A 25,283-nucleotide genomic window follows, 5' to 3' on the forward strand; every position below is an offset into this window, starting at 1 on the left:
ACAATGGTTAAAGGACAGAACATTTTTTGTGCATATCTAATAATAAAATGCAGTGTTTTGATAAGATAATTTGAAGTTCTGGGGTACATATGAATTTATCTCATCAACAAGAGAAAGTATAATAGATGTAATAGTTATATACAAGGACACATCAACAACAACAAAAATTGCACATCACGAAATATCTAGAAATAAGCACTGTGTGTTCAGACTAGAAAATGCAATACTCAGGACATGAGATGACTCATACAAAATTGTGCATATTTTAAAGAAATATAAATTCAGCCTGATAATTGATTGCTTCTCAATAGAAAAGTCACCCAAATTAAGACAATATAATAGGGGGACCAGTTTGACCTGGTGGAACCAACTAGATTTTCAATGTTTACCAGTAACTGATGCATCTTACACTTTCTAACAAACTAAACATTATACTAATGTTTGATGGTATCAATTGAGTATGTACACAAAGTTTTTAACCAAAAAGGATGAGTGTAATAAAGAAATATAAAAGAGGTAAAATACTAACAATCATAATCTACAACACCAAAAAAATCAGTAGATAAGTTTAAAAACTAAAACACTAAATGCTAGGACATATGATGTGGAACAAAGTTTTTCAAGATTATTAAAGGTTTGTTTGTTTCTAAATGCTGGAAATTTATAATATCTAGAAATGGTTTATGAACTATGCAGCTCTGAAAAAATCATGAAATATTTAAAACATCAAAGATAAGAAAGAAATAGGCAATATAGTATGAATATCAGCAATGAAAGCTCAAATAAGACATAAAAATACTTACAAAATAATGATTTAATATAAAGGAAAAAAAATCAATAAAAATATAACAGAAAATGGTCAAATTAAGAACAATAATTGGAAGCATGGATACATAAGCTTTATTGAAATATCACAGTTATAAAAACTTGCATGCAGCTTGAATGCTAGGTGATATTTTCACTTAAGATCCTGAATAATTCATGACCCATTCAAAATGTATAGATGACTTAGTCTAGAGTACAATTTTGGAGAGTTAACCCTCATTTCCAATATAGCTGTCCTCATTTATCCGAAAAAAGATCTGCAGCATGAAATGATCTCAACTCAATAAGATTCCTCAAAAATAATTATATTTCACAGTAAAATCAACCTACTGTAAATATTTACATGTATTCATCTTAAAATCAACCTTTTAATGTAAATATTTACATATCACCTTAAAATCAACCCTGCAATGTAAATATTTACATGTAATTACCTTACAAAAATATTTACATTAATTTCTTTCAAAAACCCTCCTTCAATTGTAAACATTTACATGTATGTACCATAAAATCAACTTTCCATTGTAAATATTTACATAATAATCTTAAAATCAACTTTCCATTGTAAATATTTACATGTATTAAACTTAAAATCAACCTTCCATTGTAAATATTTACATAATTATCTTAAAATGAACGTTCCAATGTAAAATCAACATGTATGTCCTAAAATTAACCATCCAAAGTAAGTATTTACATGAATGCACATTAAATTAACTTTCCATTGTAAATATTTACATACATTCAATTAAAAATCATTTACCATTTGTAAATATTTACAGAGGAAATGGAAGAGCTACAATTGGAAATACATGGATATCAGCATAGGTATTGGATTTCCCTATAAATCCATGTAAATAAATAAACTTATAAAGCTAAGATAACTAGAAAGTATTTGATATATATACATTTGAGTATTGTAGTCAATGTACTGGAACTTTTCACTTCACAGAAACTGCTATCAATTATATTTGAGACAATTTTTGGAAAAAAAGAAATTACATAACTTTGAAAAAGTCCCACAAACTTTGATGTGGACATGAAAATTGGAACTTATTCTCGAAAACTAGACTACGAATCCAGATTCTAAGAAAATACAGTGATCTCAATTTGATTATAAAAGTAAATTTAAAATCATGATCAGATGACTGAGTTTTCGAGTATAAGGGCCCTATCAAGCAGCTACAGTTTGAATATAAAATTTAATTTCAAATCAAAGTGATAACCATGTGGTTTACTAGAAACATAAATCTTCAGATAACGTATCTTAAACCCTTAGTTTCTAATACACTTTATATTGTAATTCTTAACAAAGATATATGAGAAGACAACTGATTAATGTATACCTGTGCATAAAACTGATAACTGATATCAGAGTTTTCTACCTACCAATAATACAGCAGGATGTAAATATGGTTGTCACAGAACACAGTGAAGATATCAGAGAGTTTTCTGTCGTGCTAATAATACAGCAGGATGTAAATATTGTTGTCACAGAACACAGTGAAGATATCTGAAAGTTTTCTGTCGTGCTAATAATACAGCAGGATGTAAATATTGTTGTCACAGAACATGGTGAAGATATCTGAGAGTTTTTTGTCATGCTAATAATACAGCAGGATGTAAATATTGTTGTCACAGAACAAGGTGAAGATATCAGAGAGTTTTCTGTCGTGCTAATAATACAGCAGGATGTAAATATTGTTGTCATAGAACAAGGTGAAGATATCAGAGAGTTTTCTGTCGTGCTAATAATACAGCAGGATGTAAATATTGTTGTCATAGAACAAGGTGAAGATATCAGAGAGTTTTCTGTCGTGCTAATAATACAGCGGGATGTAAATATTGTTGTAAATAAAATATACTAGATGGTTGTTTACTAATCATCTCTTCAAATGGATATTTTTCAGAATTGGCTTTCTTCGGCCCAAAGTCCATCTATAATAGATAAACAGAATCAGGATTTAAGTTTACTAGATTCTCTAAATTTTTTTTCACATACAAAGTAATGTGTTTTGGTAATAGATAAACATAAAACTTATCAGGATTTCAGTTTCTTACATTCTCCAAAATTCTACAGAACACAGTTATAAGAAGAATGTCATCAGATCATGGATGGCTAGTGTAGTAACCTGCAGAGTATCTAATACCTAAAAGGTATCTTATTAAATAGAGTAGGAGTTAAAAATATTGTACATTTCAGACTTTTACTTTGAATTACTACTCTAACACTTAAAATCAAGAATAAGGTAGTAGAAAAGTTGGAATATGATCCTACCTGCATGAGATAAGTTACAATGGAATAAATTCTCTTTTCTTTTCGTGCTGGTTCTATTATCCAACCACTTGATAATAACTAAAATTACAATATAGAATAGCATGTTACATGGAAATTCAGTTAATTTGATTAAAGTATAGAGACAATGCCATGCAGTCTGCATGTAGAGAATCTTGTACATAAAACATCCTGTGACACTCATTTCAACAGAATTTGACTTTATGACACAAAAGAATACATACAGTCAGCAAAGAGACCATCTTTAACATTTGACACTAATTTCCTAACTCAATTTAGCTAGGTTTAACCTACATAAGGTTTATTACAGTTATCTGTAGGTTTATCTCACCTTAGGTTTAGTGCAGTTATCTGTAGGTTTATCTTATTCCATAGGTTTAACCTACCTAAAGTTTAGGTTCAGTACAGTTATCGGATAATCTACCTTAGGTTTAGTACATTTATTTGATAACCTACCTTAGGTTTAGTACAGTTATCAGTAGGTTTATCTAATTTATAATCGACAGACTGGTAAGATAAAATATATTTTTCTCCTTCTATTCTTTCACTTTGTAATAAAACTATTTCACAACAATCTTTTCGCAACAACTGTTGTAATTCATGGTATTGATACACTGTAAGAAATATAAACATAGATTTATAATACTTTCAACACTATTAATCTGAAAAGTTTTGGTTGGAAGTGAAAGTGGGATAGATGAATTTTACTTTAGGAAATAAGTATGATAATAGACCAATTGATCTAATTTAAATACTAACCTATTTTCATTCTGTCTGAAACTGTTTCTAAAATATCTACTTTCTGAAAAACAAAGAGAAGTTGTATAATCAAATGGGCTGATATTGATTTTTAAGGCTGTGTATGTATTTAATCTAAAATTGTATGTCTAGAGAAAAATTTATTCAATTCACCCAATAAACTTGTACACATGGGTCTTAACAAATGTTCATTTTTTAATTTTTACTACGGTAATTCCCACAATTTTACAGGCCTCTCATGGTAAAAAAAATAAAAGACAGTGCAGCAATTCTGTGTTAAAACATATGTTAAAAAACTTACCTTTAAAGTTTCATCGTATGTAAATCTAGTTCTTGGATTTTTTAGGTTTTCCCAAACTGTTTTAGGTGGAGCTTGAACTAGTCCTTTACCTAAATAACTGGAAAAATAAACATAGTCAATATACTTGAGGTTTCTAGTTTTTGAAACAGACCTTATCAGGATAGAGCCAAAATAACATTAATTTTAACTTTGATTTCTATCAATTTGATCTAAAAATCTTTCTTGATATAAAGCTATGTAAATTTATCAAAAAATTGCAAGAAAATACTGTTAGTCCAAGCAATTCATCAAATTACAAAAAAAAGTAAATCTAACATTTGGTATTATAAAGTGTACAAAAATAGATTACCACTGAGCAGTAGAATTGTCTTTAAAAACCTTTCTTAATATAACAACATCATTTTCTATACCAGTAAAACTACAAATATAAACATAAGTTACATTGGCCACTGGGTTACCCATAAGACTTTCATGGCCACTGGGTTAAACATAAGACTTTCATTGTCACTGGGTTACCCATAAGACTTTCATGGCCACTGGGTTACACATAAGACTTTCATGGCCACTGGGATACTTATAAGACTTTCATGGTCACTAGGTTACTCATAAGACTTTCATGGTCACTGGGTTACTCATAAGACTTTCATGGTCACTAGGTTACTCATAAGACTTTCATGGTCACTGGGTTACTCATAAGACTTTCATGGTCACTGGGTTACCCATAAGACTTTCATGGCCACTGGGTTACACATAAGACTTTCATGCAACTGTTTGAGCCAATGAAGACAAGGAATGTGCACTGGCATAAGCTTATTCATTTAAAATTTTTGACAGGGTATTTTTTCATGTCCCCCCTTCAAGCTACTTTACTGACTGGTGTGACTTGGTAAACAAAATTCCAAAGACACGAACTTGACTTACAACTTCAAGGTTGCTGAATCCTAACCTGAGGTACTACTGGGTATTCAAAGACTATGAAAGGTTATAAATCAGGGCTCAAGGTTAGAAAAAACATCAAAACTTACAGCCAACCATTAGATGATTCAGCCTGTTCTTCAGCAGATTTATCAAGTTCTATATTGGAAGCTTTTAAAGCCTCAGCTAATAATTCTCCTGCAGCATGGTTAGCTAATGTTTTATACTTAGCTTCATTTGGATCTATAATAAACAAACCAATTCTTTAAAAAAAACCTTGACTAGATGCAACAGAATTTAACACAAACAATACAATATTTTGCTGATACATGTATATAAAACTTTTGCGAAAAACTTTTCATTTCAGACTAGTCTACCAAAGTTGAGTTGTAACTAATTCAAGACCATTATAAAAACTGATTAGCTTTAGCGTAGTTCTTGTGTGAGTTATTAGTGTAAATGAAATATAACATCATATACCCTGAACTCATTCAATAATAATGAAATGTGTATAATGTTACCACTAAGTGACATAAAGTAATTAGAAATGGCCACTGGGGCATACATCATGTCACTTTGTGGCTAATACAGCAGTCTTGAAGGTAGAAAGGTTTAAGGATTATGACTCCTGCATGTCAATACTAGAACCCAACTTGACTGCAAGGTCAATTCATACACTAGAAAGTTAGTTTGTATAACAGAATTTAGTTTTTTACCTGAAGGTGTTCTGACTAACGGATAAGAAGATGATCTTTTCAATGATTGGTCTTTTTTCTGATGAGTAGGTGTGGTGAAATTTTCATCAAAGGAGTCTGGTTGATCTGTATTACTATCAAGCGAGTCTTGATCACCCAGTTCATTAGTTCCCTCAACACTCTTTGATCTGTGTATTATTTTTTGTTCTTTAGTTTGATCGCTACCTCCCTCATCTTGACGTGAAGTTTGAGTGCGATATTTCAATATCGAATTATAACGTTTTAATTCAGATTTTTGCATGTCATATGGTCTGCTGGAACTTCCTTGAGATATAAATGAACGAACACGGGTCAAAAACTTGGTTGGATTCCGTTTTCCTCCATCAACTTGTTCCAATGTTCCATTTAGTTCTGTAGCAGTAATAACTTGTGAATGACTAGGTAATGTCATGGAAGACAAAGGTGTCGCCACTAATTTACGATACACTAAGAAATCTTCTAACGCCAAGAGATTTTTAGCAGGATAACTGCGAGATCTCTCGTGATCATGTCCACCACAATGGCTGACAACGGTCAACATACACTGATCTGTTTCTGTAATAGATAAATTACCATTCAAAACAGTTGTTTCTCACTGCAAGATGTCTGCTACCAAGAATTCATAAACTCAAAATTTCATGAAATTTTATGGAAGTATTCACCAGTAACCAAATGGTTGTTTGAAATTATATCTCATATCTACATATCTATTCAACTAAATTCATCTTGAAAGCCTCAGTTTATGTCATCAATGTCACCAATGATTATCCATATTTAAGGCATTCATTTTACTTTCACCAGGGGTAAACATGATTGCCAAATGCAGCCATATCTACAAGAGTCAAGGTTCTAAGATATATAATTCCAAAAAGAGTGAAGTTACCCACAGAAAAAAAAAACAAATATGCGGAGCTGTGTTCTAAAACGAATTTAGGAAAAAAGAACCCTCGTTTTTGGCCAAAGAAAGAATAAGGAATAGAGACATAGAAATAAGTAGAAAAAAGTACCGTCAACATTACCCCATAACCTTTCATGCCGTTTGGAATCTAATTATAGACAGAAAGGGAGATAATAAAACGATACCGACCAAACCAACCTTCCACAGGCTGAGCAAGAAAAAATGTCCATTTGCCAGCAGCTTCATTGATTTGAAATAACCAGCAGCAACCATTTTCTTCTTTATTTGAATATCTGAAAACAAGAAGTTGTGTCATGAATCACATGTTCCACATTCTTACAGAAATTATACTTAATGATTTGAACGAATAAGGGAAAGGCATACCCCTGCATTGTGGTACAATGTGTGACTCAGGGACAACATAGAATATCTGGCGTTGTCTTTATGGACTTTATGGTTAAGCTTTGTATAAATACTATACTTTATATCAAGTTGAGCTTTTATCAATGCGAAAAATTCTAAAAAAAACATCAAATCCATGATGGGTTGAATTAAGCCCACATAAAGTGATTTTTGGTCCTATCCAGAAATCACACCTATATATCACTGTCTGAGGGACTGAGTAGATCCAGAATCAGATTGTTTTTACCTAATATATTCCTCAGTTACTGTCTGAGTTACTAAAGACTGCCAGGAAGTCTGTTGGAACCATGCTGGTCTGCGGAATACCCTCTCCTCCTTGATTATATCTCTATGTACATGTGGTAAGGACCTAGATTTACTGGGGGAATCAGGTGATACTTTGTGGGTTAAAACATAAGATGTGGCTATAACACCTGGCTTCCATTCACACGTCAGGGATATATCACGTAATAACTGTAAGACATACTGAAATTCAAAATAAAAGGTATGAATCCTTTATTTCTACCTAACCTTATGACCTAAAGACAGAAGACAACCTAAAACCAAGCAGTACACAGAACACAAGGATTTGTTCTTAGGCCTTCTTCCTGTTATTCAAGTTTTAAATCCTATATTTCTCCTATTATTGACTTTATTAAGGTACATGCGTGATTGTCAACCACGAAGAACAATAGACTTGAAACCATTGAGATGAACAGGCCTTGTTCAATAGCATTTTCTTCAGCCCCTTTCTTTAGTCTTCAATTTCAATAAAAGAAGATCTAAATGGTTTCTTGTGTGCCTTGTATGACCATGAGCCTAATTTGTATTTACCTACAGAAAATAATACCAACATTTAGATCTGTATCTTAATTTGAAATATTGTTTCAAGATAAGAAATTTTATATACCTGTGAGGAAGCTCTAACTTTACTATAAGCAGCATGAACTTTGAGATTGATCAAGGAATCATTGTTTGGTTTGGTGAGAAAATGGAACCACACACGATGACCATGAGCAAAACTATCTATTTTCCAGCCTTTCTGACATCCCACTGGAAATGGCTGGAAATAATAAAAAAAACTATCTAGGCTAATTCTGACAAAAAATACAAAGTAGTTGAAAATGAGATCTACCAACAGTTAAAGCAGACAAACAACTTTATTCCTTTTAAAGGGACCAAGTTGACTATAATCCATATTCAATTTCAATTATAAGGTTTTTTCACTTGAAATGTTAACTGATAATGTACAATTGTGTGTTTATTGCGCAATCCCACAGAGGAAAGATTGCAGAGTGTTCTAGTTGTTGTTTAGAAATATAAAGGTTTGTAAATATATATATCATTGACTATGCCTGGTTTCTTACCTTGGAATATTTGAGTAAATGAAGAACTTCATTTGACGTTAATCTATCTTCATTCTGTAATAAAAATTTTCTTTCTTAAAATCATAAACAGATGATAGACATAAAATCTGTTGAAACACTTTTTTGATTAGTCTAGTCCGGTGGTTCCCAACATTTTACAACCTTCACACCCCTGGAGCAATCACCTGGACCTTTTACACCCCCAAAAGTTTGTATCATCCACATTTTCAGCCCGGTTACACCCCTCTGGAGCAATCATCTGGACCTTTCACAACCCCAAAAGTTTGTATCATCCACATTTCCAGCATGTGATGATGTGAGGTGCTCTCTCAATTCAAAATAGATTCTTCTCCTGTACTAGTTGGTCACACCCCTGACACCCTAGTCTCCCACATCTAGGGGGTGAAAACACCACAGGTTGGGAACCAGGGGCCTAGACAAACCAGTTGTGAAAGATTTTTACTGAGTGCAGCTGAAAGATATGAAATATGTCAGTATTTTATTTCTGTTTGAGAATGATATTAAATATCCTATCCTTATTTACAAATAGCATTTATAACATTATTCATTCATATCTAATAGCTTTTAATTCATAATCTGTGATAAAGCTGTTACATTATACAAATTGTATGTTTGATAATTTTCAAAAATACTGGCACGGTTAATTATTTGAATTTCTAAAGATATTTCTAAAGATATTTCTTCCTATTTAAATGAAATTTACGGAAGGATGGCAAGCAAAATATGGCACAAGGAAAATTGATACCGGTACTTCTATGCAATTGAGTTTTGCCAACTTTTTATCCTCTGAAAGATTAAGGTCTCTAATTGTCTTATTCCTTTGTATACAATCAAATGATTGTATTTACAAGTATCTGTGAAAAAAGAAAGAAAGCTATTGAGGTTAAGTTGTAAGACGAAGTTCGTGAAAGCTTGACATTGAGAAGAAGCCCTCTGCAAACCACAATTAAACTTTTGAGTAACAACAATCCTTTATTTTAGTTCTGTCTCAACATTTTTGACCCTAGCAAAATAATTCTGATGCACGGACAAATTATCAAGTTTTATTTATTCAAAAATTATACAAAAACATTTGTAAATTGCAACATTGCAAAAGTATGTAAAAGAACCATTTGTTCAACTGCAATTTATTAAAAAGAAATATCTCAAATACGACAGATGTATATAATTGAAAGTATTTATAAATTATAAATGTGATATATCAAACAGTAACAACAGCTGTTGTTTCAACTCATTAGAAATATCATATCAGGAACTCTCATTTTAAACGTTTGCATATGTACTGTACATAATCAATAGTTTTATCAGAGCTACTATAATGCTCAGTTTAAAAAAGATTATCCAAAAGATATTCAAAGGAAACTTTTGTACATTATTCTTTGATAGAAATCTCACTCAATAGCTAATCCACTCTATTCCTGGTTTTCATTCATGTGAATTTCAGAATCAAGTTCAAATACATGACTGGTGAAAGCTCCAATGTTATCATATTTCAATGTGATGAGTTAGTTTTGTTTAATGGATAATTGATCAAAGATGCAACTGTTAACATTTCAATCATATTCATTCCTAAAGGCCTACTGTTTTCATTGAATTGTAGGAGAACTGGATGCCAAGTTGAAGTGAAATACCGAAAGCAAATATTCACTCCTATTCAGATGGCTGTATCCCTTCCTTCAAAGGGACAAAGCTCTTTGCCAAGATACAAAGTGACTTTTGCTACAATATTCTGCTCCATCACGGCATCAGATCACTGAAAAACATTTTTTTTTTCAAAAAATAAAAAACAGTTTACCTTGCTGAAAACATAAGCACGACCACTTATCCATCTCAATAGTGATAAATACTTCAAACTGAACACGAAAAGGCTACACAAAATAGCCACAATGGTGGAAAGAAACAATAGTTCCATAATTTAGCCTGAATTTAATGAAAAAGCAGTAAAATTCGTTTCTGAGTCATGGTTTTCAGTTGTGGAGTTTAAAGACGCAACAGGTTTTCATAAACATTTTGATCATGTGATCATAGTCTCGTTTGTCATAAACGCAGTTTTCATAATGCTAAATTGTGGGATTCCCCTTTTTGTTAGGGGAAATCCCAAGAGTAGCATCCCTTCGTAAAATGGCGGCTTCCTAAGACATGAACATGTAGTTGTTTTCATTTAGAATTTTCATGTATAATGCTGCTCAACGATTTCTTATCATTTGTAAGAGTATTTTCCATCTGATTCTCTTACTTTCGACTTTCTGCTTGATCTATATTTTGGCATTCGAGATCATACATAGATATCATTTTTCTTGATGAAATTTTTGTCTTGACTTTTATCTTATTATTAATTGAAAATGAAGTTATTTAAACTTGATTGATTAAAGAGTCGCTTTTTCTTTTTCAAATTGATGTGTGAAATCTCCAAATCACTCATGCTTCTTGGTAGGTTACTTGGATTTGGTACTCAGGGCAGTGCTCAGTGAGTTGTGTGTCAATTTAGATGTGGATATTGTTAGTACAGACCATTTTTTGCAGAGCAGCTTCAGTCTTCAATGCACTAAAACAGAAACAAAATCATGGCCATGGCTATGATCACTTGTCAGTGACTATGTTTATCAATGATGGACCAGTAACATAATGTAAAATCCATGACTACAGAAAAATGTTTATTATCTTGTTTTGTAGAATCAGTAAAACATTTAAGATAAAAGATGACGTCGATTATCAAACTACATGTATTTTCGGGAGCCAATGATGAATCTCCACCATGTTATTTATTACAAGTGGATGAATTTAGATTTCTGTTGGATTGCGGATGGAATGAAAATTTTGATATGTCCATGTTGAAAGAATTAAAAAGGTAACAGAAAGTTGAAACTTATTCAAGGAAGGGAGTTTTGTAATAAACATGTGTGATTAAACCAGGGTTTGAATTTATGTTGTCACTATTTAGAAGCTTGAATGTTGCAACTTTTTCAAAGCATTTAAAACCTTGATTGATACTTTTTACAAGGGTTTCATTTTCACTTCTCTAACTTATAATTTACTTACTGTGCTCGTACTGTAGTTAATTGGAAAAGTAACTTCTATTTTCAAACCAGCTCTCCTTGAGGATTTTATTTCAAAAACGTGTCAGCAAAATAAAAGAAACAAACAACCATGTTTTGCATGGATAACAACTTAGGTTAGCAAGGATCTTTTATTCCAGCTGGTCCTTTGCCAAACTTCCTGGCATTATTGTTTATATGATTATTTTTAATAAATAATTAAATCTTGGTATATTTTTTCAGACATATTCATCAGATTGATGCTGTCTTACTATCATATCCTGATAATATTCACCTGGGTGCTCTACCGTATCTGATAGGAAAGTGTGGACTGTCATGTCCTATATATTCTACTATACCAGTCTATAAGATGGGACAAATGTTTATGTATGATCTCTTTCAGGTAGGCATCAAACATGCTTATATTCTATGAAATTTTGGTTAAGAAATTTTCTCAATTGTGAATAAAGCCCATATAACTCTGTGGCCATGATTTTGTCAGAATTGCAAATTAAGTACTTGATGACATTGCCATCAAATAACTCATGTTACAAGGTTCATTAAAAGTGTCTCTGATTGTTCAGTTTTACTTCCTACTGTTCTGCTCCAGATTGTATTAATAAAAATGATTATTTCTGTTTCAGATTGTATTAATAAAAATGATTATTTCTGTTTCAGATTGTATTAATAAAAATGATTATTTCTGTTTCAGATTGTATTAATAAAAATGATTATTTCTGTTTCAGAGTCGACACAATACGTCTGATTTTGATATATTTACGTTAGATGATGTTGATATGGCATTTGATAAAATAACACAATTAAAATATTCTCAGACTGTCACATTGAAAGGTTTGGTTCAAATTTGGTTTTCCTTTTTCATGGTTTATTGTACATTATTCCATTAACTTTTACTTAGCCTGTTATGTTGACATTTTACCATTCGATGGAGCTCTGTTTGATTATTAAGCGGTGTCTCATTATATTGTAAGCTTATACAAGTATAAAACTTTAGATTAACTGCGTATACTTTTTCAACAACAAAATTCAACTTGGCAAGTTATTTATATTTTTTCTTTATTTCAATCTTTGACAATCATTGATATGATTTGTAACCTTGTACTTGTAGTTTATAAATATCAAGATCAGAGTTTTGTCACTTTTGGTTTCTCGAGAACACACATCTTGTTATTTGACTTTTAGTACTATGTATTCAACTTGAATAATTAAATTCTGATTTTCTCCTAGAATAACATTTCCAATTCTGATAACGATTTAATATTTAGGTAAAGGACATGGGTTACAGATTACACCACTACCTGCTGGTCACATGATAGGAGGTACGATATGGAAGATAGTAAAAGATGGAGAAGAAGAAATAGTTTATGCTATTGATTATAATCATAAAAAAGAAAGGTAAGAGTTATCTACCTCTAGTTACAATAGAAGATCTAAGCTGTGCTTACCTGTTTGATAGTTTAAATGCAATAGAATTCATGTATTTAGCTTAGCATGGGTAAGGAATCAGGATAAATGGCCTGGAAATAAGGGCCAATAATTTGAATAATCAATTTAAAAGAATTTTTTGCATGAATTTCACTTGTTATATTTTGTTAGTTTCTTGTTGCACATGTATTTTGGTTAATGAGTCTCTCTGACAATAACTTAATTAACTAAGATTGAATGATGAAACTGAATTTAAATTCAATTTTCTTCAAATGAACGCAAGACTAAATCATTATATGCTTAGATTTAAAGAATAAAGCTTCTAGTCCTAGCATCAACTGCAAAATTGAACCGTAAGATTTTTGACAAGCTCTGTCTCTGCATATATTTTAACATTTTGATATAGTCTAAAGCTGCTCGAGACCATGGTTTCAAAAAATTTAATTTCTGTTTTTTAGACATTTAAATGGTTGTTCATTAGAGATGTTTAATAGACCATCGTTAATGATAACAGACAGTTATAACGCTAGTTATACACAGTCTAGACGTCGTCTACGTGATGAACAACTCATGAGTAAGATTTTTATATTTTATCATTCTAAGCATGAATCTTTCTAGTAATAGATATTAGGCCCCTTGATGATTATTGGCATAGTCTGAAAAACCTAAAAATGGCAGTCAATATTCAAAAATCATCTTTATACATAGAGATAGCTTGATTCTTGTTGACTCTCAAAAACCAGTGTCGACGAACCACAGCACCCAATATCCCTGCATATATACTTTTAATTCAAAGAGAGTCATTCTCCAGCAGTAGATCATTGATTTTAAACACATTGCATTAAAAGGTTATTGTTTTTTCTGTGTACATCAGTGTACCCTGGATATAAATTGGTTTCCCTGCTTGAGAACGACACTGTCACCCTATAAGAACAACAATTAAAATGATTTGTGTATTAACTCATTCATTATGTACTAGGAATATTTATCTTGAATCTGATTTTTTCCAGCCACAATATTACAAACAATGCGAAATGATGGTAACGTTTTAGTTGCTATGGATACAGCAGGTCGAATGCTGGAATTGGCGCAGTTATTAGTAAGTTGTAGTTACTTCCCTTGAATCAAGAATTCTCAATGAAAAGTGTAAATTCTTTGATATGAGTTGAGTTGAGCTGAGTTTTCAGAAGACACCTTCAGATAAATAAGTTTCAAGACTCTATACTGACACCTTTGAATAAACAAGAACAGTAAAAGATCGACTCACCTTTGTTTTGTCAAGCAAAAATATTTGTGGTTATTAGGGTACGATTTAAACATTTGGGTAGTTAAAAATGGTAATAACCACAATGCAAGACTTCCTGTGTGACAGATTGCTTAAATTAGAATAACATTTTGCCTACTGATATTTTCTATGTTATGCCTTGTATGAACCTGTATCTGAATACAGATGTATTGGGCACCATTTAGTTATTGTAATGTCTGAATTATGTTAATTTAGCACATTTGTGGCCCCTAAAATTTACAGGGGTTCAGTAGCACCTAACTTGGCGTGTTTAATCTGAATCACTGTGCATAGATATATTTTGTTATGTTGTATATTATTTTAGGATCAGATGTGGAGAAGTACAGAATCTGGTCTATCAACCTATTCTCTAGCTTTATTAAATAATGTTAGTTTTAATGTTATAGAATTTGCCAAGTCACAGGTGTGTCTTTCTTATTATAAATTATCAGACAAAAGATGAAATAGAAACCTTGAAATGACTTCCAATATAAAAGTGAATCACAGGTCTAGTTTATTCTTGGATAAAAAATGCCAAATTTCATGCTCAGCATTGTCAAGAATGTTTTGGCGTCAAAGTTTTTATTCTGCATGTAGCATGTGTTCTGATTGCTATTGGAACTATGATTAAAATACATATTATGACCTCCAAACATTTCGTCTTCAGGTCTTACAACTTGCTATGTGTATAAAACTTTTTGTTGAGGAGTTAAATTCCAAAACAAAATGGCTGTCTCGTTATGTTCATCAATGTGCAAATTTTCATCAGTATTTTGAATCAAGATCGTAATTTTCTTTCTAATTTTTTAATTTTTAGGTGGAATGGATGAGTGATAAAATTATGAGAGCATTTGAAGACAACCGAAATAATCCTTATCAATTTAAACATTTAAAATTATGTCATAATTTAGCAGAACTTTCTCGCATTCCAGAACCAAAGGTAGGTGCCTTTTACTTTATCCATAAACCTCCATAACACTCTGCATTCACCAGCAACAAACAACACCATCACATTTTAGAAATAAGCTCTTCCAATCATACATATTAAACAGTTTCATTTTGATAAAAAGTATGCATGTGTGGAAGAATTCAATATAAACTAGAGGGATGTCAAATAGTTTTTCACACTGTTTCCATTCTTGGCATTTACATTGTACTTGTACACAGGGGCAATATTATCTTAGCATCAAAGCTTAACACAAGCAAATTATATCTTTTGAGATAAGATCAAGTGGTTAGGCATTTAAAAAAACATAAATTTCTATACAGAAACATAATAACATTCCATCACCTTTAAAAAAAAATTTGACTTGTTCAGTTCTTTACAAGATATGCTTTGGATATGTCTCAATTAGGGACCTTATAAACTATATTTATATATAAAACTGTTTAACATGAAGTACTTGTACCTTAACATGTTTATAAGAAAATAAGACTTTTTTATCACATAACTTCAATGAACAACACTCAACATTTATTGAAAACAGCATTTGAAGACAAGTGTATAGATTTTGAGTACAAGCAAAATATATTGATCATGGTTATTGTGTGCAGTTAGTCTTGAACCACTTGTCTTGTCTAACATCCTTTTAACCGTGTAATATGGTTCAAAAGTTGTGTAGTACTTACATAAACTGAAATAAGTACAACTCATCAATACATTGTTGTTGATTATAGACTAATTACCAACTAATTAGTTCAATAGGTTTCTATGTTCTTCTGTCAAGTTTATGTGTAAAGAATGTTTTATTTCTGTGTATGTTCAGTTTTTCAAGTGAATTGTATTGCCTTCCCCAGCCTCAACAAAATTCTTGCTCTCTTAAAACAGTGAAGAAAATGATGATTATTGAAATGGCAATTTCAGATATTCTTCAGGTTCTCCATTTAATGTCTGCAGAATCTAGTTTTGTGGAATTAGTGTATCCAGTACATTTAAATATTTTATTGACACGATTTAAATTTCCTGTACAACATCTGTAGTTCCTGTAAGTGTTCTTAGTAGACATGCAATGGCCATAAAATTCTATAAATAGTCGATTCACGCTATTTGGGACAAGGATCAATATTTTTTGAAAACATCATTTTTTTTTTTTTAATAGTGTTTAATAAAACTCTCAATTTACAAATGAGAAAAAACTTTAAAAAAAAAATTGATAAAGATTTTATAAAATCAACAAAATGGTTTATATACAAAGACATGATCATTAATTTGTTTATTTCTCCTTTTTTAAGATATGGTCTACAAGGAATTAGAATAGTTGAATATTCTTGCCTTTTTGAGGAGATGTCAAACACTTTCTGTATTTATCATGACAAGATTGATATTTTTGTCACGCTATTGCAAATTTGTAAAAAAATGAAGTGAAAGTACATGAAGTGCTCTAATTGAGTTTCTATTTTAGTCTGTCAAATTGTTATAAGGAGGTTTTCAAGAAAATTGCTATGAGTTCCAAAAAAACTCTTAGTGCAAAATTTTTAAAAATTCTACTTTTTAAAGAAGAATATAATGGATGAAATATTGTAAATTTGGTGACAAGTGTAATTGAAGATTAGAAAATGGAATTATAAAAATTTAGATAATTATTTAACCAGGCAGAAAAGAAAATTTCAGAATACACTCTCTGGTGTCACTTTTAACGATTGTAAACCAGTTTTGGCAATACAGAAAACTTCTTAAATTTGTTATTCCTCGTCATCAGAACAAAGTCTTCGTTTTATTGGTGTTCCTAATTCCATGGTATTGTTAAAGCCTGTGGTACGTGAAAACTCATGTCCATTATGATTCACCTTTTTCCAGCCACTGAACAAAAGTTTCCCAAACTCCTTTCGAAAACTGTCATTTAACCATCCATATAGAAATGGATTAATACAGGCAGAACTCATGGCAAATATCTTTATCAGTAGATCAGTTAATCTAAAATATTTAATTGGAATGCCATTTGGCACAAACTCGGTAAAAAGGCTGAAAATATTCCATGGCAACCAACACAAGGTGAAGGTCAGAACAACAGAAATGAGAATTTTATTTGTTCGTCGGTTCCGTCTTGTTTCATGTTTTTTGATTGGTCTATTTTTCAACACTATGCAAATTAGACTGTAGAATATTGTCGTTAAAATTAAGGGTATCACAAATTGAAGAATGAAAACAGTAACAGCATAAATTCTTTTGGAACGAATATGCCATTTTTCAACGCAATAAACTTTAAAAAGCTGAATCGCAGGTTCGTTGATGACGTCCAATTCCGTAAACACCATTAATGGAATAGCCAAAACAATGGTCACCACTGTGATGATAACAACCAATACCATTGCTTGAAAGTTTGTCATACGAGGTTTAAAGGGATATACTATTAATATAAAACGATCCACGGCTATAGCCAGGATAGAAAGACTCGAAACAAATACAGGCACTCCAAACGTAGGGTTGATCACATGACACAGTACTCGACCAAAAGACCAATAGTCTTTGATTTGATAATGTAATTGAAACGGTAGATTAAAAAGACACAGGGCTATATCTGCCAATGCTAGATTAACTATAAAGATATTAGTGACTGTATGTAATTGTTTATATCGCCCAATGACTATTACTACTAATAAATTACCAATAAAACCAAATACTATCACTATCACATAAAGTATTATAATACCAATCTGCCAACGTTTATCTCGTAAAATATCAAATTCTGTTTCGTCAAAATCTTGTGAAAAATTGACGTACACTTTCATATTTTTCTGCAAGTCGTCAAGTGACATGTTTTCAAAGTTTAACGACAGAAGTAAATCCTCTTCCATTTTGACGTTGATTTAAATTTCCCAACTAAAAAAAGCACATTTTTGGTTTTTGTTTCTTGATATTTTTTTTTGATATTGATAACAAATTTGTTTCTCTTTAGGGAATTTTCGGACTGAAATCACACATTTTAACGTTGATTACACATTTGTTTCTTGATTGAGATTTCTGAGTATAGTAACATATAGTCATGTTATTAAGATATTCATCTGCATACAATGTTCTGTCTACTTATCATAATTCATCATATATATTTATCATTTGCAATATCAGTTGTTCTGGTCCAGTTATTATCCATCAGTTCTGAAGATTTTTATTACAACTTTTTTAACTTTTATCTCTGATAGATAACTTTATAGAAGTTATCAAATTGTTTGAAAATTTCAAATTTTATGATATTTTCATGAATTTACCAAAGCTGATCGATTTAAACTCTTTAATAAAATGTACTTTCTAGTCTTTGACGTAGATCATGAAATTCACAAAGCCTATGAAAACCACTTTTAACTGGTATTCAAAACATGTAACTTGTTATACTTCACGTAAACAATTTTAGATACTGTACATTTCTCCCAACTAATGATTCTGTTGGTTACTCTTATAGGTGCACAAATGTTACTCCAATTGTCTGAATTTTTGTTGTTGTGTATGTACATTCAACCAATGAAGAAAACAAGAATTTTCTGTAAAAACTGTCCATGTCTTTCTACTGAAGAAAATCTGATTCCAATGTCAATTTGACCACTTGATAGATACATTAAAAAATCACATTCATCTCCGATATCACTTATTGATACAAATCAATAAAAAAGTTATGATTAACATCAATGTCAGCTTGTGAAATATTTACTGATCATGTGATTCTGGAACATAAGTTATTCAATATTTTAATTTAGTGTCAGAAACTGGAAATCAATTTAGTAAGGTCCAAAAGTAAGGTATTCCAATATTGTGGAAAGGTCAGGTGGTATTCTAACGATGTTGACAGGTGCTAACTTGTAATCAACAAGCGATAATTACACAATGATTATATGAGTTATTCCAATATCACTAGGTGAAAGGTGCACAAAATATTCCAAAGTCAGCAAAAATTGAGTTGTTGTACTCCAAAGTGAAAAAAAGTTAGTTGTTATCCTTAAAAGTCAGAAAAAAGTTAGTTGTTGTACTCCAAAGTTGTTAGTTGTTGTACTCCAAAGTCATCAAAAGTTATTCAGCAAATTTGTCAGCAAAAGCAAATGTCACATTAAATTTCACTTTGCACACCGATCTGAGCTGATAAAAGTTGCATCTATTATTCCATAGCCAGCTGGTAAGAGTTTCACATTTTATTTCATAGAAAGCTGGTAAAACCTTCACAATTTGAAAAGTTTTAAATGTTTTCCCAAAGCCAGCTAGTAAAAATTTCACTTATTATACCAAAGCAAAGTTTCATTTTTTAGCCAGCTGATAAAAGTTATTCCATAGTTTTTTCATATGAAAGTTTCACATGTTATTCCATAGTTACTCCTTAGGAACCTGATAAAAGTTTCACATGTTGCTCCAATCTCAGTAGTTGATGTAATGAATTGTGTGTGAATGACAAGTTTCACTAAAGACACAGTCTCTCTCACTTTCTCTACTCCTACACTTGACTACTCCTTACTGACTAATGTAGGCCTCGTCACTTCCTCTACTGGTACTCAGCCTGAAAAATCAATAAAAGAAACAATTTATTAGAGTTTATGGAAGAGGAACATACTTTTAAAAGAGATATGAAATATGGGCTAAACTTTGTTGGAATTATGAACAATTTTTTGAAAATTTTGAAACATGGCAGAAATTGTAAAGTATCTTTTGATTTTTTTTGGATTCATTTGTTTTGTGACCAGCAGGTCAAATGATTGTGCTTGCTTTCAAGAATTTCACCCTCAACAATCCTTGAAACATAACAATAGACACATGCCTGGTATAAATATCTTTCTGAAGATTTTGATGTATGAAATAAAAAGAAAGATAGGATAACAACTTAGGTTCACAATTTAGGGATCCTTTCTACAAGATGTTCCTTGGCCAAATCTCATGGCATTGATCTTTGCAGAATTTCCTGTACCCTTATGAGTGAAGATGACTTATTCATGGTCATCTGACTTTCACACGCTGATCGAGATCGGAACCCACAGCCATCATTTTTTTTGACATAACCAAGTTAAGAACCAAGACTGTAACCGACTGTGTTGTAGAAGCTAACAAACAGTATTTTTATATATTACAGTCAGATGTATGTCACACAGTTGAAATTAGATTATGACATCCAGTTTGTGTAATACAAGCCTAATTACTATGTTATTATTATATTATGTGACATATAATTTATAACACCCACTGTTTTCAGTGTGGACGCCTGATCTTAAACATTACCATGAATACAAATAATCGATTTGAAAGTAATTGAAAATCATGAGAAAAAAAACATACAACTATCAAATGAAAATATTTTCCAAATGAATTTGGAACTTTTCATTAGTGCTGGGAATGGCCACTCATAATTAATAGGAGTGATTAATGTCCACCTTCTTATACTTACCAAAAATTTTCAAATCCCGGCATAGGTTGATATAATACTTTTAGATTTTTCAACCTGGTTTCCCTGTCAGTGACGGTAAGAGGGGCTGACATGGAAAAATGGTCTAGTCATGCGGAAAGACTTTGTTATGATTACAACTTCTTTATAATATTGACATTGAAATAAAATGTAATGGAGTTTTAATCCTGTCTTTATTTGCTCAGTGACGTGTGGGAAAGAAGAGCTTAAAACTCCATTTCGTGTCATTTTCAATTACTGGTAATAATGACAGCTAAGTGTTTTAGATCATTGGAACCTATACATCGTGGCATCATTGGCTTGGTTACATGGGAGACGTGGTGACTCAGTGAGTTAGACGCTTGCTCGCTAACCTGAAGGTCCAGGGTTCAATCCCAGCATAGGTCGAGATATTACCTTCGGATTTTTCAACCCAGTTTCCACCTGTCAGTGATGCAGGTAAGAGGGGCTGACATGGAAAAAGCGTCTAGTTGTTTGGATGGGACAATAAACCGAGCCCCCGTGTGCTACAGGCAGTGCACGTTAAAGATCCCTCGACAATTGGAAATAAAAAAAGAGCAGGCTAATGCAGTTGTCCTGGCGAAATTTCCCTCATCGCACCCTGCATGGCGTAGCCTGTCTTCATTAGCCCACATGGTGCATTCATTTCATTTCATTGGCTTGGTTATGTTGAATAAATGATAATTTTATTGACCAGTTTGTGGAAACTGGGTGACCTTAATAAGCCATCTTTCCTCATTCCAGTTGAACCTACTGTAAAGGTGTATTGAGAATCTTGGATATATCAGTACCAAGAGCCTTGGTCAAAGACCAGTTTGTGTACGAGATCCTCATAAACCTATGTTGTTATTCTTGTAAAAAATGATTGTTTTATTTTATCTTGTTCTAAATCTGCTGTAGAGATATTAAACCTGGTTTTTCTAAACTGTGTCATGTAACATCTGAAGATAAGCTGCCAATTTGTACGCCATTCATATAAAACACTTGTTATCTATGTGTTAATTACCTGAACTAATGCTAGTAACAATCAATTAGTTTAAAAACAATTAATTATAGATAAGATATTTAACATACTTAATAAGTAATTACTTATACTATTGGCTTATTATTGATGTTTTCTTTAATTAATTCATTAACACATTTCCTTTACCCATCAAATTAATTCAAATGGTGCAGAAAAGTAGGGAAAAAAACTTTCATTTCAATTCACATTTCTTTTAAAAGGGAACTGTGCGCATCATATGATACCAAAAAAAATTCAAGTCAAGTTTCTGGTCATGCAACCAATAAATTCACCCTGAAAATCATTAAAAGGGAAACTGTCTGCAATGCTATTGTTGACCCAAAAATTGTTTTCTTTAAATTGCTCAATCATGAAATTCACCAAGAACAAGTTTGAAATGTCACCATTATTGTGAGAAATATGATCAGAAGCAGTTATTTCATTGTTTTTGGTTGAACAGAAAAAACAATTGTTCAATTTGTTGAAAACATCAGATTTCAATTCTCCTTGAACCTGTCAAATATTATGATTGATATTCAAAGGTTTAGACTTGCATCTTAGATTTGACTTCGCTCAGACCTTATTTTAAATCCTATCTTCAGAAACTGTTGAAAATTTCATTACACGATCGATAATTATCACTAAAGCTTTATAAAAACTTGTATCATTTCCGTGGAATTGACTGGCTTTAAGTGGCTTAAGTTCAAGATCATGCATATGTCACTTAAATGTAGCACATGACACGTTGCAACTGACAAAATGTTGAAGCTGTTGTAATTGAGAATTTACAGGCTGGATATTGAAATATTTATTTCATAGTCAGCAAGAAGAGTAAACCAGATACCAGATAGGGGAAATTTGACCCAAAGGTGCTAGAGATTGTCCACTAATTTTTCTAACGAGGCCCATGCTCTGACATGGGAATTTTATACATGATTTATACCCATATTGAGTAAATGACAGATGAAACTTTAACAATAAATAAATATTAAAGGAAACTTGATTATTTGATTAATTACAAGTTATTGATTGGTTTTCATATTCTAATGATAGCTATGTGAACTCTTGGGAAACTTTTACCTTCCAGTATTTTTGGATTTAGAAAATGTAGAATATCTGCCCCTTGGGCACTGCACTTAAGTTGCGACATTATAGTGTAGATGTTATAAAATACCAGAGAAGAGCATGTATACTTTACCAGCAAAAAAACAATTTCATTATAACTTACATGTACCGGTATATATCGTGGTCCATTAACTGTGAACATAACATCTGTGTAGCTAAGATGACAGTTTTAGCCCAAGTCCCTTGAAGTTTGTCAGAAGGCTGGTCAGTCATTGTGTTTTTTACTTGATTATTGTGTTTCTGTATGATTTGATTAATTTTCCAGTGGACGTTGTTGTTTTCTTTTGAATTATTTATTACAGTAGCATGCAATCAGAAGGCTGACCTTTTGGGACATTGGTAAAAGTAAACATAACATTGTTTACATTGAAACATTGCTGACATGGACCAAAACACCTAGGAGACCTTCTGTATTTTTATGTGATTGATGTTCTGAATTATTAAATGTGAAGCTCTTTGTTGAAGATGTTAAACCCCATATTATTTCATATAGGTTTAAAAGTAAACAATTTCTTCACCTCAATAGTTTTTAAGTTGAAATCTCCTAAACATGAACAGGAAAAAGTTTTAGACGGAAAGTGTTGATTGCCTACCAGAGCAAGCTGTCTTATAAAAAAAACTTTATTCTTCAATTTCAAGAATCTTTGCCTGTTTCAAAATCATCCTGGAATTATTCTCCATGGCATTAAATGAATCTAATAGTCTTGAATCATTCCAGATAAAAATGAAAGAGCTAAGTCCAGTTTCTTCTGAAAGAGAAAGCACTATCTGCCAAGTGTACTAAGGTGAAGTACTTTTGTCTTCAGAGACAGGACTCAATTAGGCAAATAGCAAAATCCCATTTCTAGTTTGTAATAATGTATTTATTCATATACATAATAATGGATAGTAATTTTAAAGTTGGACTGAGTTAAAAAAAAAGATGATGTATCATTTCAGTTAAAAAAAACTCCATTAAACCTTCTCTTGAGATGTTAAAAGTTAAATGTCAATTCATTTAGATAATGACAAAAAATGAGACGACAATTTTGTTGGCATTTCATTGATTCCTATGAGCCTGATGTAGTTGTGTTCTTCATTTGACGTATTTATTAAAAAGTTCTCAAGAGTTTTCATAAAATGCATTGTTTTATTATGAAAAAAAAGACACATTTTGTGTTTTTCAAAATATTCTATTCAATATCCGAGTAATATGAAATCATACGGTAACGCTTTGAGGAATGAATTTGACGCACCAAGCACAATAATCACAAAGTGTACAGTGGTATATAACACACAAAGTTTTTGTAATTATAGAAGTGTGTTATACCAATATTCCTTTATTGTGTTTTTATTGTTATTTACATCTTGTAAAATATAAACTGTCAGTTTTGTCCATAAATTGTATTTTGTTGTATTTTGCCCAATCACTTAATGTCTTTAAGTAACAGTGTATTTATCGGAGCTCATCACATACTATCAACACATGTTTTGGATATACAGTTCTCATCAGTCAGTCGGTTTGGAAATGGAAATTCAAAATCCAGTATTTAGACTTGACAAATTAACCGAATAACTATCTCCTGATTATTATCTGGCCATGACCTTGATGATATTGACAATATTAAAAAGGGTCAGGGATGAGTTGAAGTGAAGTGAAGAAGCTGTCCGAGCCCCTAAAGATTCAGATGTATGTTCTGATGTCTCGTGACAGAGTACTAAATAGATTTTCATGTAGTAAGTGGTTAGATGTCGGCAATGACTCTCTTGTGTCTCTCATTATCTTACTAATTATAGTACACTTCATGACAAATACCTCCCCGCTAGCATCTACTAATTCCTTTAAATATACATCATTATAGCCCAATTCAACCTGCTTTTATACATTCTCAATCAAGAATAGATTTATCTGCCACAAACAATTTTAAAGGTGGCATCAGATTTCCTGATTTTGAATCAGAATCAATGTTCCAGCAAAATGTACAGTGAATAGATTAGATGTTTCGTCACCAAATAGAGACAGAAATCTGAATGAAAATCAGTTTTGATGTGCACAGTGAATAAATTAGAGATTTCATCATCAAATGATGTGTTGGTTTAAAATAATTCAACTATTAAAGGTGACATCCCATTTTAACTGATGTTCTTGCAAAATGTACCAGGAAAAAATTGAGATATCTCCACTAAAAAACAGATGGCTTTAACAGATTACAAACAATGTAATGGTGACATGGTGGTTATGAAACTAACACTTCAGAATCAATGTTACAACGAAATGAACATGGAATAGATAAAACTAACAAAGGATTTAAAGGTGACATGATCACTTAGAAACTGAAATTTCAGAATCAGTGATACAGCGAAATGAACAGTTAATATATAACAAGATTCATCACTAAATAACAGGCAGTTTAAAAAATCTTTTACAACTTTTCTTCCATTCCTATGGCCTCATATTCCAATAATCCTGGTTAATTTTCAAAGGTTGATATAACCGTCTATAAAACAGGCATGATTG

General features: G+C 31.7%; 3 protein-coding genes across 3 annotated transcripts; 1 reads left to right on the forward strand and 2 right to left on the reverse strand.

Moving 5' to 3' along the window:
• Nucleotides 1-1,433: 1,433 nt before the first annotated feature.
• Nucleotides 1,434-10,430, reverse strand: LOTGIDRAFT_234975 (hypothetical protein; the record flags this gene model as incomplete). The annotated part of the gene is made up of 13 exons (XM_009063387.1): nt 1,434-2,763; nt 3,104-3,181; nt 3,578-3,735; nt 3,881-3,923; nt 4,182-4,278; nt 4,531-4,599; nt 5,207-5,339; nt 5,813-6,385; nt 6,927-7,021; nt 7,378-7,616; nt 8,041-8,193; nt 8,498-8,551; nt 10,314-10,430. 13 exons carry the CDS (start codon nt 10,428-10,430, stop codon nt 2,626-2,628), a joined length of 1,947 nt encoding a protein of 648 aa, XP_009061635.1. The 3' UTR covers nt 1,434-2,625.
• A 229-nt stretch (nt 10,431-10,659) lies between these two features.
• LOTGIDRAFT_219936 (hypothetical protein) lies at nt 10,660-15,260 on the forward strand (the record flags this gene model as incomplete). Its single annotated transcript, XM_009063388.1, has 9 exons — nt 10,660-10,948; nt 11,192-11,366; nt 11,797-11,956; nt 12,300-12,405; nt 12,840-12,969; nt 13,458-13,573; nt 14,010-14,098; nt 14,610-14,708; nt 15,102-15,260. Exons 2-9 carry the CDS (start codon nt 11,218-11,220, stop codon nt 15,258-15,260), a joined length of 1,008 nt encoding a protein of 335 aa, XP_009061636.1. The 5' UTR covers nt 10,660-10,948; nt 11,192-11,217.
• Nucleotides 15,261-16,966: 1,706 nt separating this feature from the next.
• Nucleotides 16,967-18,013, reverse strand: LOTGIDRAFT_127250 (hypothetical protein; the record flags this gene model as incomplete). Its single annotated transcript, XM_009063389.1, has 1 exon — nt 16,967-18,013. One exon carries the CDS (start codon nt 18,011-18,013, stop codon nt 16,967-16,969), a length of 1,047 nt encoding a protein of 348 aa, XP_009061637.1.
• Nucleotides 18,014-25,283: the final 7,270 nt, after the last annotated feature.

Source organism: Lottia gigantea (genome assembly GCF_000327385.1).
Source record: "Lottia gigantea unplaced genomic scaffold LOTGIsca_57, whole genome shotgun sequence".
Lineage (NCBI taxonomy): Eukaryota > Metazoa > Mollusca > Gastropoda > Lottiidae > Lottia > Lottia gigantea.